Source organism: Copadichromis virginalis, linkage group LG10 (assembly GCF_057382275.1).
Source record: "Copadichromis virginalis isolate Kocher_CV1m ecotype Utaka linkage group LG10, C_Virginalis_male_GT1.1, whole genome shotgun sequence".
NCBI classification, from domain to species: Eukaryota; Metazoa; Chordata; class Actinopteri; order Cichliformes; family Cichlidae; genus Copadichromis; species Copadichromis virginalis.
The window spans coordinates 21,858,916-21,873,717 of NC_140627.1; the positions used below are offsets into that span (position 1 = coordinate 21,858,916).

Consider the following 14,802-nt stretch of genomic DNA (forward strand, 5'->3'; position numbering starts at 1 on the left):
CTGCCTGTTAGCTTAGCACAACAACAACAACGAAAAGGCGCTCTCTCACCCAGGAAACACACAGTCGCAGAAAGAGAGAGAGAGAGCGTCGCCCTGTAACCATGGCAACCGTAACGCTGCCGCCTGGAACAACAGAACGTAGCTGTCAAACAAAACCCAAACAGTCCTGACCCGCGACAAAATGAAACAGGAAAGTACCGCAGTGTAATCCATTTATTTCAACAAAGTAACTGTATTCTGAATACCACCTTTTTAAACGGTAACGGAATACAGTTACTCATATTTTGTATTCTAAATATGTAACGGCGGTACATGTATTCCGTTACTCCCCAACACTGAATATATATATATATATATATATATATATATATATATATATATATATATATATATATAGATAGATAGATAGATAGATAGATAGATCTCCAGTGGTTCAGTGCAAGGCACAAGGTCATGGCATTTTATGTCAGGACAGGATGAAAATAGAAAGAAGGCCAGGAGCTGGACAGATTGAGGCACAATGAGTCAGTCTGATAACACAGACGGACTGAATCAGTGGGCTGAAAGCAGAAGGCAGTTCGCGGAAGTAAGTGTGTGTCTGTGTGTGTGTGTGTGTGTGTGTGTGTGTGTGTGTGTGTGTGTGTGTGTGTGTGTGTGTGTGTCTGCTGCAGTTTTTCAGAGGGGAGGGAAATGAGAGGACATCAGAGAGATGATGTTCTTGGGTTTTAGGGGTTAGCTGCAGGTGGGGAACACCAGTCCTGCAGGTCCCTGCGGATGTCTTCAAACTGTTCTTCAACCCCAAACACATGCTGAAAATAACTCCTCTCCCTTTATTCCAATTAGATTCCTTCTCTCCCTCTTTTTCTGAAGCCATCTGTTTTCTGTCCAGTTTTACTTCCAGACTACAATATGGAAAAATGTGTCTTTTAGCTTTTACATTACATTACAGCTGATTTTAATTTGTGATGTTAAATGTAGAAATGTTAGCATGTTAGAAATAAACACCATCGGCATCCTAACTGATCAAACTGGCTGGGATACTAGTGACCAACCTCCTCACTGCAAATTTATCTTACGTTTGTCTTATGTTTTATCTTGTCACAGGAATACTGAAAGAAATGGTTGCCAAGCTGTGACGAGGGGAGAAGGAGAAGAGAGAACCTTGGGCAGCACTTAAATTTCCGCAACTTAACACTGCCCTCCTGTGGTATATCTAGTGAAGAAGAACAGATCGAGCTTAGTCACAGGGAATAGTAAGTATTTCGGTCCAGGATTTTTCAATAATATAATATAATATAATTATATTTTTTTCTAAAAATGTATATATTGTTATTGATTACATGCAAAAACTTGTTTTAATTAAAATTTTTAACACTATGTACTACAAAGCGACAACCAACAAATTAAGTAGCTACTTACATCATATTTTAAGGCATGTTTACTTAAACATGTTGCTGAATATACAAGCACAGGATAATCAGTTATAACCACAAAATGATAAATATCACATCTAAGCTTTTTTTAAATTGTTTGCTTGATTTTTTTTAAATTATTTTTAAGAGTGAACATTGTTCCATCCTTTGATAACATCACCACAATGGGGCCAGGAGAAACGCTGCTCTCAACATATTGTGACAAAACGTATACATTCACATGACTGGAGCTACTCATTCTGAATCTGAGGGCGACGTGTGGGAATGGGGTTATAGCTGCAGAAAAGTTTCCATGCAGGTGTAAAATGTTTTCAACATTCAAACAGATACTAGATGGTAGATAACACAAACACTGAAAGTGGCACAGAAAAGGCTGGCATTTTGTCATTTTGTCATTTTGTTTAAATAATTGGGGTCAACCATCCAAAAGCAACAGACTGTGCACAAGAGAGGTGAAGAAGAGAGTGCAGGGTGGAGTGTGTGGAGATTAGTGTCAGGGGTGATTTCTGACAGAAGGACAACAGCAAGAGTGAAAGGAATGTTTTACAAGATAGCAGTGAGGCCTGCTGTGATATATGGTTTGAAGATGGTAACACCTACAAAAAAAAAAAGAAGGCAGAGCTGCTAATATGCTAAAATTTTTAATGGGAGTGACCAAAATGGACATGAGTAGATCAGAGGGAAAGCTCAGGTTGAGCTGTTTGGAGACAAAGTTAGAGAGGCAAGGCTGAGATGGTCTGGACATGTGCACTGGAGTGAAAGCAGATGTAATGGAAAACATGTAGCAGCCAGGTTTATGGATGTAAATGTGAAGGAGGGTTAGTTTGAAAGTGGAGGATGCTAAAGAAAAGGTGAGATGGAGGCAGATGGTCTGCTGTGGCGATCCCTAAAGCGAGCAGCTGAAAGAAGAAGAGAAAGTTATGTCCTGTGTGGAGAAAGGATGAACTCATTCAGTGTATAGCAATGTTTTTATATTCCGAGTAACCAAATAAAACTAGTTAACTGAAAACAAACACGGTTTGGAAAAGTAACTAAAACTACACTGCACAGATATAAAACAAACGTTTAAAAAAGTGTTTTCAGCCTTGTTCTAGGTCGTGGATATCAAACTCATTTTACATGATGGGCCACATGCAGCCCATTTTAATCTTAAGATGACCAGAAAAGTGAAACTTTCCTTTCTGTCACTGTATAGAAATTTCATTGCATATTTAATCTTAGAGATATCTTAGTTAAAGAAAAGCAAGTGCAACTGCTACAGCAGCTTGTTTTTCTACACAATGAAGAAATGCTGACGTACAAAATGAAAGAAATCTGTCAGCAAAAAGCTTAAATTAAGAAATAAATATGTACAATTACATTTTTATTTTTACTGTGGACACATTGAAAAAAAAAGTCTATATTTATATAGTGAAAACAATTTATTTTCTGTAATGTAATTTTTGATCTATTACTTAATTACTTTAGTGTAGTATGGCTGTGGGAGAGGCCTATCAGCATGAAAAGGTGTAAGACCTACAGTTAAAAGTCACATTTTCCAAAGCACTCCAGCGGGCAGGATTGGAGTCTTTGTTTTGGCCGATTCTGGCCCTTGGGCCTTATGTTTGACACCTCTGTTCCAGATATTACATCCGTTCCAGATATTAGAATCGAACAAATACCCCCATGTTGTGATAAAACGAGTAAAAAAGTTATTACTTAAATGATAATTAAAAACTACAAAAAATACAATGAAATTAAACATTTGCACAATAAAAAAAATAACTGCAAAAGGGAAACTACTTTAAAAAGGGTGAAACGTTTGCAAAAGAAACAAACATATTCTAACTAATGAAACTAATAACTAACTTTAAGAACTTTCGACCATACTGTAACTTGCAGAATAAAACACAAACACGGGCTACAGATGGACAGATCTATGGCGTAAGCTTGCCGCTCTATGTTCATATTCTATATTGACGTTCCTCCTCCCGGAAGTCAGCCTCTGCCTCTCTCACGCTGCCTCCTTCCCAAGCAGCGCGAAAACTGTAGTTACATGTCCGAGTTGCACGGGGGTAAAAATTGTCTGTTGTGAGTTGAATTCACGTCGTATCTGTGGCTGTACACTACTGTTGTGAGCGAAATTAAACCCTGTGTCACGCTGCTGTGGGTCAGTGTGGCGCTAACTGCTAAAAACACTGCGACGTAGCATGAAAGCTAGCCTCCTGAGTTAACCAACACTTAGTAAGTACTTTGTTCTGCCAGCTTTCCAGATATACCCAATATACTGAACGTCGGGTACATGTTACTAAGATAGCTACTTTATTTAAATGTATCCTACAAGAATATTTATTTCAGTTTATTGAACGCCGAAGCACCTTTGAAATAATTAATCACCGCTAACTCTGTAGTTAAGCTTTATTATAGTCTGTTGTTGAAGAAATTAATTAGCATAACAGGTAAAGATTCCAGTTTTCAGCTCAGGTCTTTTTAAGTCATCAAATATTATAGCGGAAGGTTTGTTTTGCTGAAAGACTTGTCAGTGTAGATTAGTGGTTACGCAGCACAAACTGATAACAGTTGAAAACCACAAACGCTGCAGCGAGCACATCATCTGATGTTAGTTATTCTTTTGATAAGACCTGTTTGTTAATGTGGCTACTGCCAATAAGAAACCAATAATCTGTCACTCCTACTATATTTCGTTGACTCACAGGGAAGAGAATCCCTGTGTGTCTTATTTTCATCACCTCTCCTTCTTTTCTCTTTCAGAAAGCAAAAATGTCAAAGATCGACAAGATGAGCATCCTGGGGGTGAGGAGCTTTGGGATTGAGGATAAAGACAAACAAGTCATCTCTTTCTTCACTCCTCTGACTGTTCTGGTCGGACCCAATGGAGCAGGGAAAACAGTACGAAAGCATTTCTGACAAAAGCAATACTTGACTTATCGAAACATGACAGCGAACACAAGGGTCGACATAGCACTTTTTGTATTTTCCAAAGGCTTACAGGAAGTTGAAGAATAATATTCCAGAATGATAAATGCTGCTGTCATGTATTCATTTCTTTTTGATGCTTTCAGACTATTATTGAATGCCTAAAGTATGCAACATCTGGAGAACTTCCCCCTGGATCTAAAGGAGGTGCATTTGTTCATGATCCAAAGGTTTGTTTGTGTTGAACTAAAAGTACATTTCTCTATTTCTGACTGCAGTGGTACACTTAAGACTCATAATGTGTGGCATGCATCTGAAATTACTTTTTGCAACAGATTTGTTTGTGTATTTGTAATATTTTATATGTTTTAAATGCAAATTTAATACTAGAAAACATAAGACAGGGATGAAGTGTGTGAAAAAGCCTGATTTAAGTCACTTGTGAAAATGACAATAAAACTCCTAACTGCTTGGTGCTAAATATCTTTATCAGGTTTAGTTTGTCTTCATACCTTAAGAATTGTTATGATTTCTCAAATTTAGCATTTTCTGAACATGTTAAAATTCAGTCTTAGCCTTTACATCTTCTTCAGGTCCTTGTTGGATGATTTTTTCACCTTTATTCACGTATAGCGATGTTCATATGATTCCAGGATGCCCATGAGACGGATGTGCGTGCTCAAATTCGCCTCCTATTCTCAGATGTCAATGGAGAGAAAGTGACCATCCAACGCTCTATGTCATGCACTCAGAAGGCAAAAAGCTACACCTTCAAAAGCTTAGAGCAGGTCATTACCAGATGGAAGTAAGCCAAAATCTTATGTTTCTTATGTAAAGTTTTGTTTAAAGTAAAAAAAAAAGAGAAATATTTGTGGATTGTATACTAAGGTTTCCTGACCTTTTTCTTATGCGACTGTCTATTATAATTCATCCAGAGATGGTGAGAAAGTCAGCTTGTCTTCTAAGTGTGGTGAGCTGGACCGGGAGATGATTTCTGCATTGGGTGTGTCGAAGCCTGTCCTAAATCATGTCATCTTCTGCCACCAAGAAGAGTCTAACTGGCCCCTTAGTGAGGGAAAAGCACTCAAAGACAAATTTGACTCCATTTTTGCTGCAACCAAGTAAATGGACGACACAAGTGTTGCATTACCCAGTTTTAGCCTAAAAGGAATTTCTGTTAATGTCAATTTCTCTCTCCTGATCAGGTATATCAAAGCTCTAGAGACAATGCGTCAGCTGCGACTCAAACAGAGTCAGACAGTCAAAGAGTGTCAGGTGGAGCTGCGTTACCTGAAGCAGAACAAGGAGAAGGCCCAGCAAATTCGAGAAACTGTGGACACCAAGGAAGCCCAACTGATGGCCTCAAAAGCCAGCGTCCAGCAGATAGAGAACCAGATTGAGCCGCTTGAGGTGGGCTGGTGTATGTGTGTTTTGTGTATTTATTTATTTGTTGGCTGCATATCCATGAGGCCAAGCTTCCATCCCATCACATTCCAAAGGTGCTCTGTTGGGTTGAGATTTGATGACGGTGGAGGCCATTTGACTGCACTGAACTCATTGCCATGTTCAGTAAGCCAGTTTGAGAAGATCTGAGCTTTGTGACAGTGTGTGTTATCCTGCCGGAAGCAGCCATCAGAAGATGGGCACGCTGTGGTCATAAAAGGATGGATATGATCAGCACTCAGAGAGGCGGTGGTGTTTAAACGATGCTCAATTGTTACAATGGAGTCCAAAATGTGCCAAGAAAATCTTGGCGAGTGGTTATTTAAGTTATTGTTGTCTGGAAGCAATCCAGTCATTCTCCTCTGTCCGCTTACATCAAAAGGCATTTTAAGCCAGAGAACTGCCGATCTCTGGAGATTTTCTCTTTTTCAGACCATCATCATCACCTTTCTTCCCCATTCTGAAGCTCAGTTTAAATTTCACCAGGCTGTTTTGACTGTGTCTGCAATGAATGTGTCTAAGTCTAAATGCATTGCTGCCATGCGATTTGCTGGTTACATACTTGTGCCACTGAGCAGTGCAAGAGGTTTACCTAATGAAGTGTATGTATACATGCATACATATTGTGGTGCAAGCAGATTTCAAACCTTGCAAGTATTTCTTCTTGAGTGGAAGAAGTTGAGGAACACGGATAAATTATTTGGGTGTGCTATGATTAAAAGTTGTTGTTTTGTTTTTTTTAATCCTGTGTCAAAGCATATGGGTGCAATGAGCACCTTGGAAGGGGATAAAATATATAAAATAACTTAAATATCTTATTCTTATTAAATCAACTGACCAAATATATTTTTTATATTTCACTGCAAATACATCCCTGTAGGAGTCTGTTACAAGTTTATTGTATTTCACTGCAAATGAACAACCAGTAATGCTTTAAGTAACTTCATTCACTGAATCAGCTGAATAAAGCTTATAGCACAATAATATTTAAGGTATAATGGTAATCGTCTTTTTCAGAATCGACTGATGGATATTGACCTTAAACTCGGGAAAGTGATGAAGCTAGATAATGAGATCAAGGCTTTAGACAGCAGGAAGAAACAGATGGAGGAGGACAATAAGGAGCTGGAGGAAACAATGGAGCAGGTAATTTGATAATATACGTAGTATATATATTTTTTTTTATTTTATTTTGTGATGAAAAACCTAAAGCAGAAGAACAATTAGGAATGACAACTTTTCGTAAAGGAGGAATGCCGGGATGAAAAAGACTGAAAAATTAAGTATGAGATAAATAATAAAATGCATGATCAAAGTTAATGAGGTTGTATTATTAATGTTTTTCTCCCTTATAATAGGCTTAATTATATTTATGTATTCATGTAAATATGCCAGACTTTGCCACACAGGCTAATTTTCTTCTGCAGGAAAAGCTTAGCAGTTGCCTCATTGTACTCTAGAGTCCACTTTGTATGATGTGTCATTATCTTCAGTGAGGAACTAATAAAAATTAAAAAAAAAAAGCTACAGAGGGTGAATGAGATTGTTTAACTTAACAATGAGCCAGTTAACCTTTGGCTAGCATGACTACTCTATCTTTTCACTTCTGTTTGTTGGGTGATGGGATCTATTCCTATAGTTAACAGTATCAGGACTTTGAACTATATGGAACCAGAGCAATTGGGGCAGATTTATGACTGAAAGACCAAATTTATTACCACTATATACTGTTTTTATTTTAAAGCATTTATAAAAGCAGGTCCAAATGTCTATATTAATTACACTCGGTGAGCCACTCTGAAACCAGTTTACTGTGTGTGGCAGGTGTTTCAGGGTTCAGATGAGGAGCTGCAGGACATTTACCAGAACCACCAGGGGACAGTGAGGGAGAAGGAGCGAAGGCTGACCGAGTGCCAGAAGGAGCTGGAGAGAGCTGGCAGAGAGTGTCAGAGACTCAACAGAATCAAAGCTGAACTTCTGGGTGAACAAGGTACCCACAGCTGTACACCTGGTGCTACCAGGGTAGCTAAACATCTGTATCTGAATGTGAAAGCACACGCACGATTGAATATATTCCAGCATTCTGGCAGAATATCACACTCAATGCTAAATAAATGATTAGGCTGAAAATATTCGTATTATTAAGGCTATTTTTTTCAGCATAAACTTTATTTTTCTTTAGTACAAGACTAGCTTCTTACACCTATTTTGCTTTTGTTTTTCCTTCTTCCCAGGTCGTCTACAGTCGGAAGCTGACCACCATACACAAAACATCAGGAAACGTGACACTCAGGTAATGGGGGCACAGTCGCAGTTGTTGTAATGGAGGCTTTAAATGAATATAATCGAGTGACAGAGACTAGGAAAATTTCATCACAGCAGTGTCAAGCGAATGTTAGGTTGTTCCTTGAACAAATCACACATGTTGGTATATTTTTCCTCCCTTTTCCTCCCCTTTCCCACACAGGTTCGCTCTCTGTCAACCTACCTGGAGATGGAGGGCTATGACCGACCACCCTTCACTGCTCTTCAGCTTGAGAGCTTTCATCGTCACGTAACGCAGAGACTGGAGCAGGAAAAAGGGACACTTGGCCAAGTTATGGTAAGAAATTCTCAGTTGAAATAAAAAACCAAGAGTTTTCCTGAATTCATGTTATTTACAAACAGAGTTGAAAAACAAAATGGACAAGAATTCTTTTAAATATTTTCATTTTTTCATTTCTGGTTAATGCTGTTAAGCAGTGCTATTGTTTTCTCTCTGTCTGATCATCTGCAGAGACTCTTAATACATAAATATATCTTTATTATTCACTAGTGTCTTAGAAGGTTTTTCCATAAAACATTCAGTAATATAGACAGAAACTGTTAAGACGATGTTGACATTTCATGTGCAGTTTTCTCTTTTGTGAAAGATTTTAACTACTGAACACAAGAAGCCACTGAAAATTCCACTCTTACTATATTCACAGAAGTTTTTACATCACTCGTGAATTTTGGACTGTGCAATTAAAAATAAATATGCAGGTCATGTTCATGGTGCCTTATTCCTGCGTTTGCTTTTGTGTCATAAGGTCGATCTGCAGGAAAAGGAGCAGCAGAAGCAGCAGTCTATTGATGAAATGAGGGATAAGAAAACTGGCCTGGAGAGAACAGTGGAGCTGAAGAGAGACATGCAGGGAAAGAAGCAGCAAGAACTGAGGAGTGTCAGAGCAGAGCTGCAGAGGCTGGAGGGTTCGTCTACTCGACTGCAGGATCTGGAAAATGAATTGGCTAAAGTGGTGAGAGTATTTTGTTTTGCTGTGAATTTTAAAAGGTGGTTGTTTTTTGGTTAATTTGCAGAATTCCATATTAAGGATTACACTTTGTTTGGGGCACACAGAGCATGTGAACCTACACACAGTTATTCTGGAAAAAGATGTTGGTGCCCTCCCTACACATTCCCTCAAAAAATGTTTTTAATTTGTAGCATGTTTGACTCTTTATTCACACCAGACAAAGAAGTAACAATGCTCAGGTTGTAACTTGATGTTTTGTCAGTAATGGTGATAACACTCGAATAGGGCAGTGCCTTTGTTTTCATACGCACATGGCGGAAAAAGCATTTCGGCGACGGAGAATGAGAAGGCCGAAAGCAGATCATTGAATGAAATGGATGAACCAGAATTGGTTTGTAAAAATGCTGCAACTTCAGTGGTGTGGAACTGGTTTGGCTTTCATCCGTCAGATACACCACAAAGCGCTGTTTTTGGTAGAGCATGCTAGCAGGCCGTCGTTATTACCGTGTTTTTTGGAAAATACGGCACACTTAAAATCAATCCTTTGATTTTTCTGAAAATTGACAGTGCCCCTTATTATCCCGTGTGCCTTATGTATGACTTCTGGTTGTGTTTACTGACCTCGAAACGATTTTATGTCATACACGGTGCTCGAAAATCTGTCAAATGTTTTAGTACAACTTTGCTAAGCTACGAACCCGCACCGCTTGATGGGTTGTCGGAACATTACGGCTATCGTAGGCAGGAGCCTCGCGGAGTGATACGTACTGTGCTTCAACATAATATTACCGTATTGTGTGTGTATAACCTCTTTTTAAGTTTTGTGGATATTCTACATGGTTATGCTGAGGATATGTCGGCCAATTTCCACTGGAAATGCCTTTTGGTTAAACTGTCAGTAAGGAATTTGCATTTGTACTGTTAAATATTTATATAACTTTAATGCACATAAAAAAACAGCTGCTTGTTTAAGTAAAAATATATTGATGTTTTGGTTTTTTTTGCACTAATAAAATTGTGGAGTCGTAAAGTATTTTGTCTAGTGTCAATTATATCGTCAGTTATATCGTTATCGCAAATTTTCAAATGTATATAGTGATAAATATTTTTGGTCATATCGCCCTGCTCTACACTCGAATAACAGATAACAGAGAGGACACACAGAAAGGGAGTAAGACAGAGAGATATACATTTCCTGAGCTTTCTCGAAGAGATTGTTTGCATAATGTTCAGAAATTTTTTTGTCAAACAGTTGTGCATTATTCCTGCGATTTGTTATTATCATTTTTGTGAATGAAGTTTTAAAATTTCTGCCATAGAAAGTTTAACTGGAACTATACTGCTGACACACTGTGGTCTTTTGTTGTATAATTGATGCCATTTTTTTCAATGTTTGTTTTCCTGTTCAGGAGCGTGAGCTGCAGAGTGCAATCCAGAACTCCAACGTGGAAGAGCTGAAGGCTGAGGTTTCGGAGCTCCAGAGAGAAAAAGCTGAACTTGACCGCAAACAGAGACGGCTAGATCAAGAGATGGAGACGCTCAACACACACATGACTGCACGCACGGAGATGGACATGCTGAAAAAGAATAAGGTAATGTGTCATCTACAGTTAAAGAAAAAGAGTCAACGTTGATTACTGCAGCCTTTCTTAGAGTTGACCCCCTCGAAGGTGATGTTAAAAAAATGTTGCAGAAACTCATCCAACTGTACTGTAGTGGTAGTAAAACCAAGTAACCCTGCATGGTAATCTAACCTTCTTTCTAACCTCTAACCTCCCTTCTTCGTCGTTCCCTTTTATGCCAGCTGCCACATCATGTTTCCTTTCTCTGTAGACTCTCATTTCTCCGTTTGCTCTTTTAATCTTTTAGGGCGAAAAGGAGGAGCAGGTACGCAAGTTCAAGTCCCGTCACAGTGAGGATCTGGTGTCCTTACTGGGCCACTTTCCCAACAAGAGAGAGCTGGAGGACTGGATCTATTCCAAGTCCAAGGAAATTAACAGCACCAGGAACAGACTTGCAAAACTCAAGTTAGCAAAATGCATTTACGTTGAAGCACACACACGATGAAAGAAAATGCTTTTAAAAAGATGTTTTTCAGAGGGACTGATTGGTGTTATATTGCTGTTTTTTCCTACATTTCAGTAAGGACTTGGCTTCAAGTGAGCAGAACAAAAGTCACATTTCTGCTGAGCTGCGTAAGAAGGAGCAGCAGTTAACCAGTGACGAAGAGAAGTTCTTCAATGTGTGTGGTAGTCAAGATCTAGACCAGGACCTGGGCAAACTGCAAGAAGATCTGGAGAAGATATCCAAACAAAGAGGTTAATGGCCTAAAAAATTAACTAGAATTGGCACCTTGGAGTTGACAAGATCCTTAATTGCAGTGTGGACCTTAACTGTAAACTATAAAAATGCCTCTTTTTCACTAGTGCTCTGGCTGCAAAAAGTCCAGTTGTATAGAACTTACTTTGTCATAATTACTTTCCCAATAAGTTGCTAGTTGTTATTCCCGTTTTATATAGTGGTGTTCATTGTAATAACCCAATGTAGTGTAAAAATGAGGATAAAGCAGAGTAGCTACTTATTGATTAGTCCTTGATCATCATGTCTTGTCTAAAAAAAACAAAAAACAAAAAAACCCAAGATGGCCACAGCCAAAGTGCCAGACTTATTCTTTAAAACTTGGCAGATCAACAGGTGATGAACATGTCCATCATTAATATACATTTTATCTTTTATGTAGATAAGATGTTACAGAGGTTGATGAGGTTCATTCTAAAGAAATACAGAATCCTTTGTGTTGCTGGGTGGATTTAACAGGTTCAGTGTGTCGCTCTTTAAATGCATCTTCTGTGCGTTTGACTACATTATAAATTAATGTAACAACATCTTTCCATCTGCGCTATAATCTCGAGTGAATCAACTTTGTTAAAATTGGTTGACATATTCAAAAGCATCACACAATCAAGAAAAGTATTTCCTATTGAATATAACTATATATGTATTCTCTGGGTATGCAGTAAGTTAACCAAGGAAGTGATTACTTGACTTTAGTGTGTATGCCCATTTTAACTAAAAGCCTAATGTACAGTGTGGTTGGTTGGCGTCTTTTCTAGTAATAATTGGCAAATGATTAATAAATTTTCTCTTTCTGCACCTGTCCTGGTATAGCCATGCTAGCTGGAGCCACAGCAGTGTACACCCAATTCATCAGTCAGCTGACAGAGGACAGGGAGCCCTGCTGCCCAGTGTGCCAGCGGACGTTCCCCTCTGAGTCTGATCTGCAGGAGGTTATCAACGACATGCAGTCGAAGTTACGCCTGGTGCCGGACAAACTGAAAAATACAGAGCAGGACCTGAAGAGGAAGGAGAGGAAGAAAGATGAGATGATGGCTCTCAAACCTGTGAGGTACTGAACCAGAGGGGTCTCTGATCTGAGTTTGAGTGGGTTTTTTTTTTCTGCTTCTAAACTCAAGTAAAAACAAATGTCAGGTGATACCCTCAACAATATTAGAACTAGAAAAAAATTGAAAAAATAAAGAGTAATAAAAAATAGAAGATCAGAACTGTTGTTGTTTAGCATCATAGTAATTTAAAACTCTACCATAAAACAGTGCAAAGAACAAATCCCTGATGTCTTTTCTGTAGTCACCCAGTTGTAATAAGCAAAAGGCATTTAAGCAGCACTGCATATAGACTGATAAACACCAGTCTATAGGACTGTGTAGCATAAGGTTCCTATACTGAGTTTGATTTTTTAAATAAATAAATGACCATAAAAGTAAATATCTTTAATTGATTTTTCCAAAATTTACAGAGTTACCATTTTTCTTCCTAACAAGGAAATAAATTAGCCTGTGGACAGTCTCTTGTTCTCTTTCCTTTCCAGTAGATGGAGCTAGAGTGTCATAGTTCTAAATTCTGGACACGGACACACACACACACACACACACACACACACATACAGTGTGTGTTAAATCTCTGAGATGAACATAGTTTAGTAAGCCAACAGACACTTTTTTGTTGTTGTCAGGACAACCTTTCATGTTAACTTTTATAGTGAGTGTGATGATAGTCAGAGAAACATGTATACAAAAAACGAAAACATTTCAGTGTCATATTTACAAATAATCTTATGTAAATAGTCACGTACTTAAATTTTTCGAGGGTTTTCAGCCCCACCTTGTGGCTGCCTGTACATTATGTTTGCTTCGTTTTATTAATGGAGATGGAAAAACTTTTCTCAGCTGCCATCTTTCAAAGGGTGTGAATATTCTGCTACAGGGCCGTGTGACAATGTATCCAATGAGTTCATGTGAGCTGATTTTATGTGTGCATACTTAATTAATTCACCTTATATAGCTGTGATCTCTACAACCAGAGTCTGAGTCGAGCCTCTGAGTCATCTGATATGCCATTACTTTTTCGTTTGATTGTATTATCATATGAGGCACAGCCTGTCTTCAGTGACCCTGCAATGCACCAAATGTCTTGGCTGCCTGTGGTTCAAATTCAGGACACTGAAGTAGGCCAAGTGTCTCTCAAAAGGGATGTTTGTTTTTATTAGGTCTCTTTAACTTGGAAGCAATAAGATGATTAAATGCTCAGCTAAATGTAGCTAAACTCATTAGTAGGTGCAGCTTTACAGTGGAAACACTAGATAAAGTTAAATTAGTTAACTCTGATGAGTGTTTCCACTTAAGTTAAGTAGAAACACTAGTTTAAGAGGTGTCCCCTTTCAGCACATATAGTATGGCCACTGTGTGTCGTGGGACAGGATATCTTATATTATATGTGTGTTATCTCTCTCCTCTCCTCTCCTCTCCTTCAGAAAACAGACATTATAGACACAACAGTTTGCTTTCAAGAGTTTCACAAAGTTATCAGCGGTTTGTTTTCCTAATGTTTTCAGGTGGGCTATTCCACAGTTTGGGACATAAAAGTCAAAAACTGTAGTAGCAAACTTCTGAAAATCTATTTATGAAGATAAAATGCAGTAATCTTTTTGTTAATGTCTTTTTGTTAATGGGGGTGGCTGTAGCTCAGGTGGCAGAGCAGGTCAGCCACTAATCAGAAGGTCGGTGGTTCGATCCCAGGCTGCCTCCTGCCTGCATGCCAAATATCCTTGGGCAAGATACTAACCCCGTGTTTGCCTACTGGTGGTGGTCAGAGGGCCCGGTGGCGCCAGTGTCCGGCAGCCTCACCTCTGTCAGTGCGCCCCAGGGCAGCTGTGGCTACAATGTAGCTTGCCATCGCCAGTGTGTGAATGTGTGTGTGAATGGGTGAATGACTGAATGTAGTGTGAAGCGCTTTGGGGTCCTTAGGGACTAGAAAAGCGCTATACAAATGCAGGCCATTTACCATTTACCATTTAAATGTATGGCCAGATAGTTCAGTACATCATTGTCATGGTAACAAATGTTATGCTGTCTGATAAGGGTGGTAAATAGCAACATGTACAGTAATGTGAGAAATGTAACTACTGTCAACTTCAATGACAACTGCCGTGTAGAACATCACAGAGTGATACTCAATCTCCGCCAAAGATGAAGAATTTCCTGTCAGTGATACGTGATTTGAGCCATTCAGGAACGTTATCTGAAAAATCTACCCAGCGATTACACAGTCTCTCAAAGGCTGCCTTTATTCAAGTGAAATGAGGTTAGCAACCTTATCAGAATTGTTAGTCTGAGAACACTTACCTTTTTGTGGGATGTAGTACACCTTTTTAAAGCGTT

General features: G+C 38.8%; 1 protein-coding gene across 3 annotated transcripts in view; it reads left to right on the forward strand.

The window, feature by feature from the left end:
- Positions 1-515: 515 nt before the first annotated feature.
- Positions 516-14,802, forward strand: part of rad50 (RAD50 homolog, double strand break repair protein) — a 33,260-nt gene continuing 18,973 nt past the window's right edge. The window contains exons 1-16 of one of the 3 annotated variants that reach the window (XM_085470670.1): positions 516-586; positions 1,105-1,253; positions 4,185-4,322; positions 4,496-4,579; positions 5,003-5,154; positions 5,285-5,470; positions 5,555-5,759; positions 6,810-6,938; positions 7,617-7,782; positions 8,027-8,085; positions 8,260-8,394; positions 8,864-9,070; positions 10,477-10,659; positions 10,937-11,094; positions 11,210-11,385; positions 12,236-12,473. In XM_085470670.1, coding sequence (XP_085326796.1) covers positions 4,194-4,322; positions 4,496-4,579; positions 5,003-5,154; positions 5,285-5,470; positions 5,555-5,759; positions 6,810-6,938; positions 7,617-7,782; positions 8,027-8,085; positions 8,260-8,394; positions 8,864-9,070; positions 10,477-10,659; positions 10,937-11,094; positions 11,210-11,385; positions 12,236-12,473 — 2,207 coding nt within the window. In that variant the 5' untranslated portion in view covers positions 516-586; positions 1,105-1,253; positions 4,185-4,193. Of the gene's footprint in view, positions 587-1,104; positions 1,254-3,412; positions 3,657-4,013; positions 4,032-4,184; positions 4,323-4,495; positions 4,580-5,002; positions 5,155-5,284; positions 5,471-5,554; positions 5,760-6,809; positions 6,939-7,616; positions 7,783-8,026; positions 8,086-8,259; positions 8,395-8,863; positions 9,071-10,476; positions 10,660-10,936; positions 11,095-11,209; positions 11,386-12,235; positions 12,474-14,802 lie in introns of those variants that run through there. The other 2 variants (XM_085470669.1, XM_085470671.1) reach the window with 2 other exon arrangements.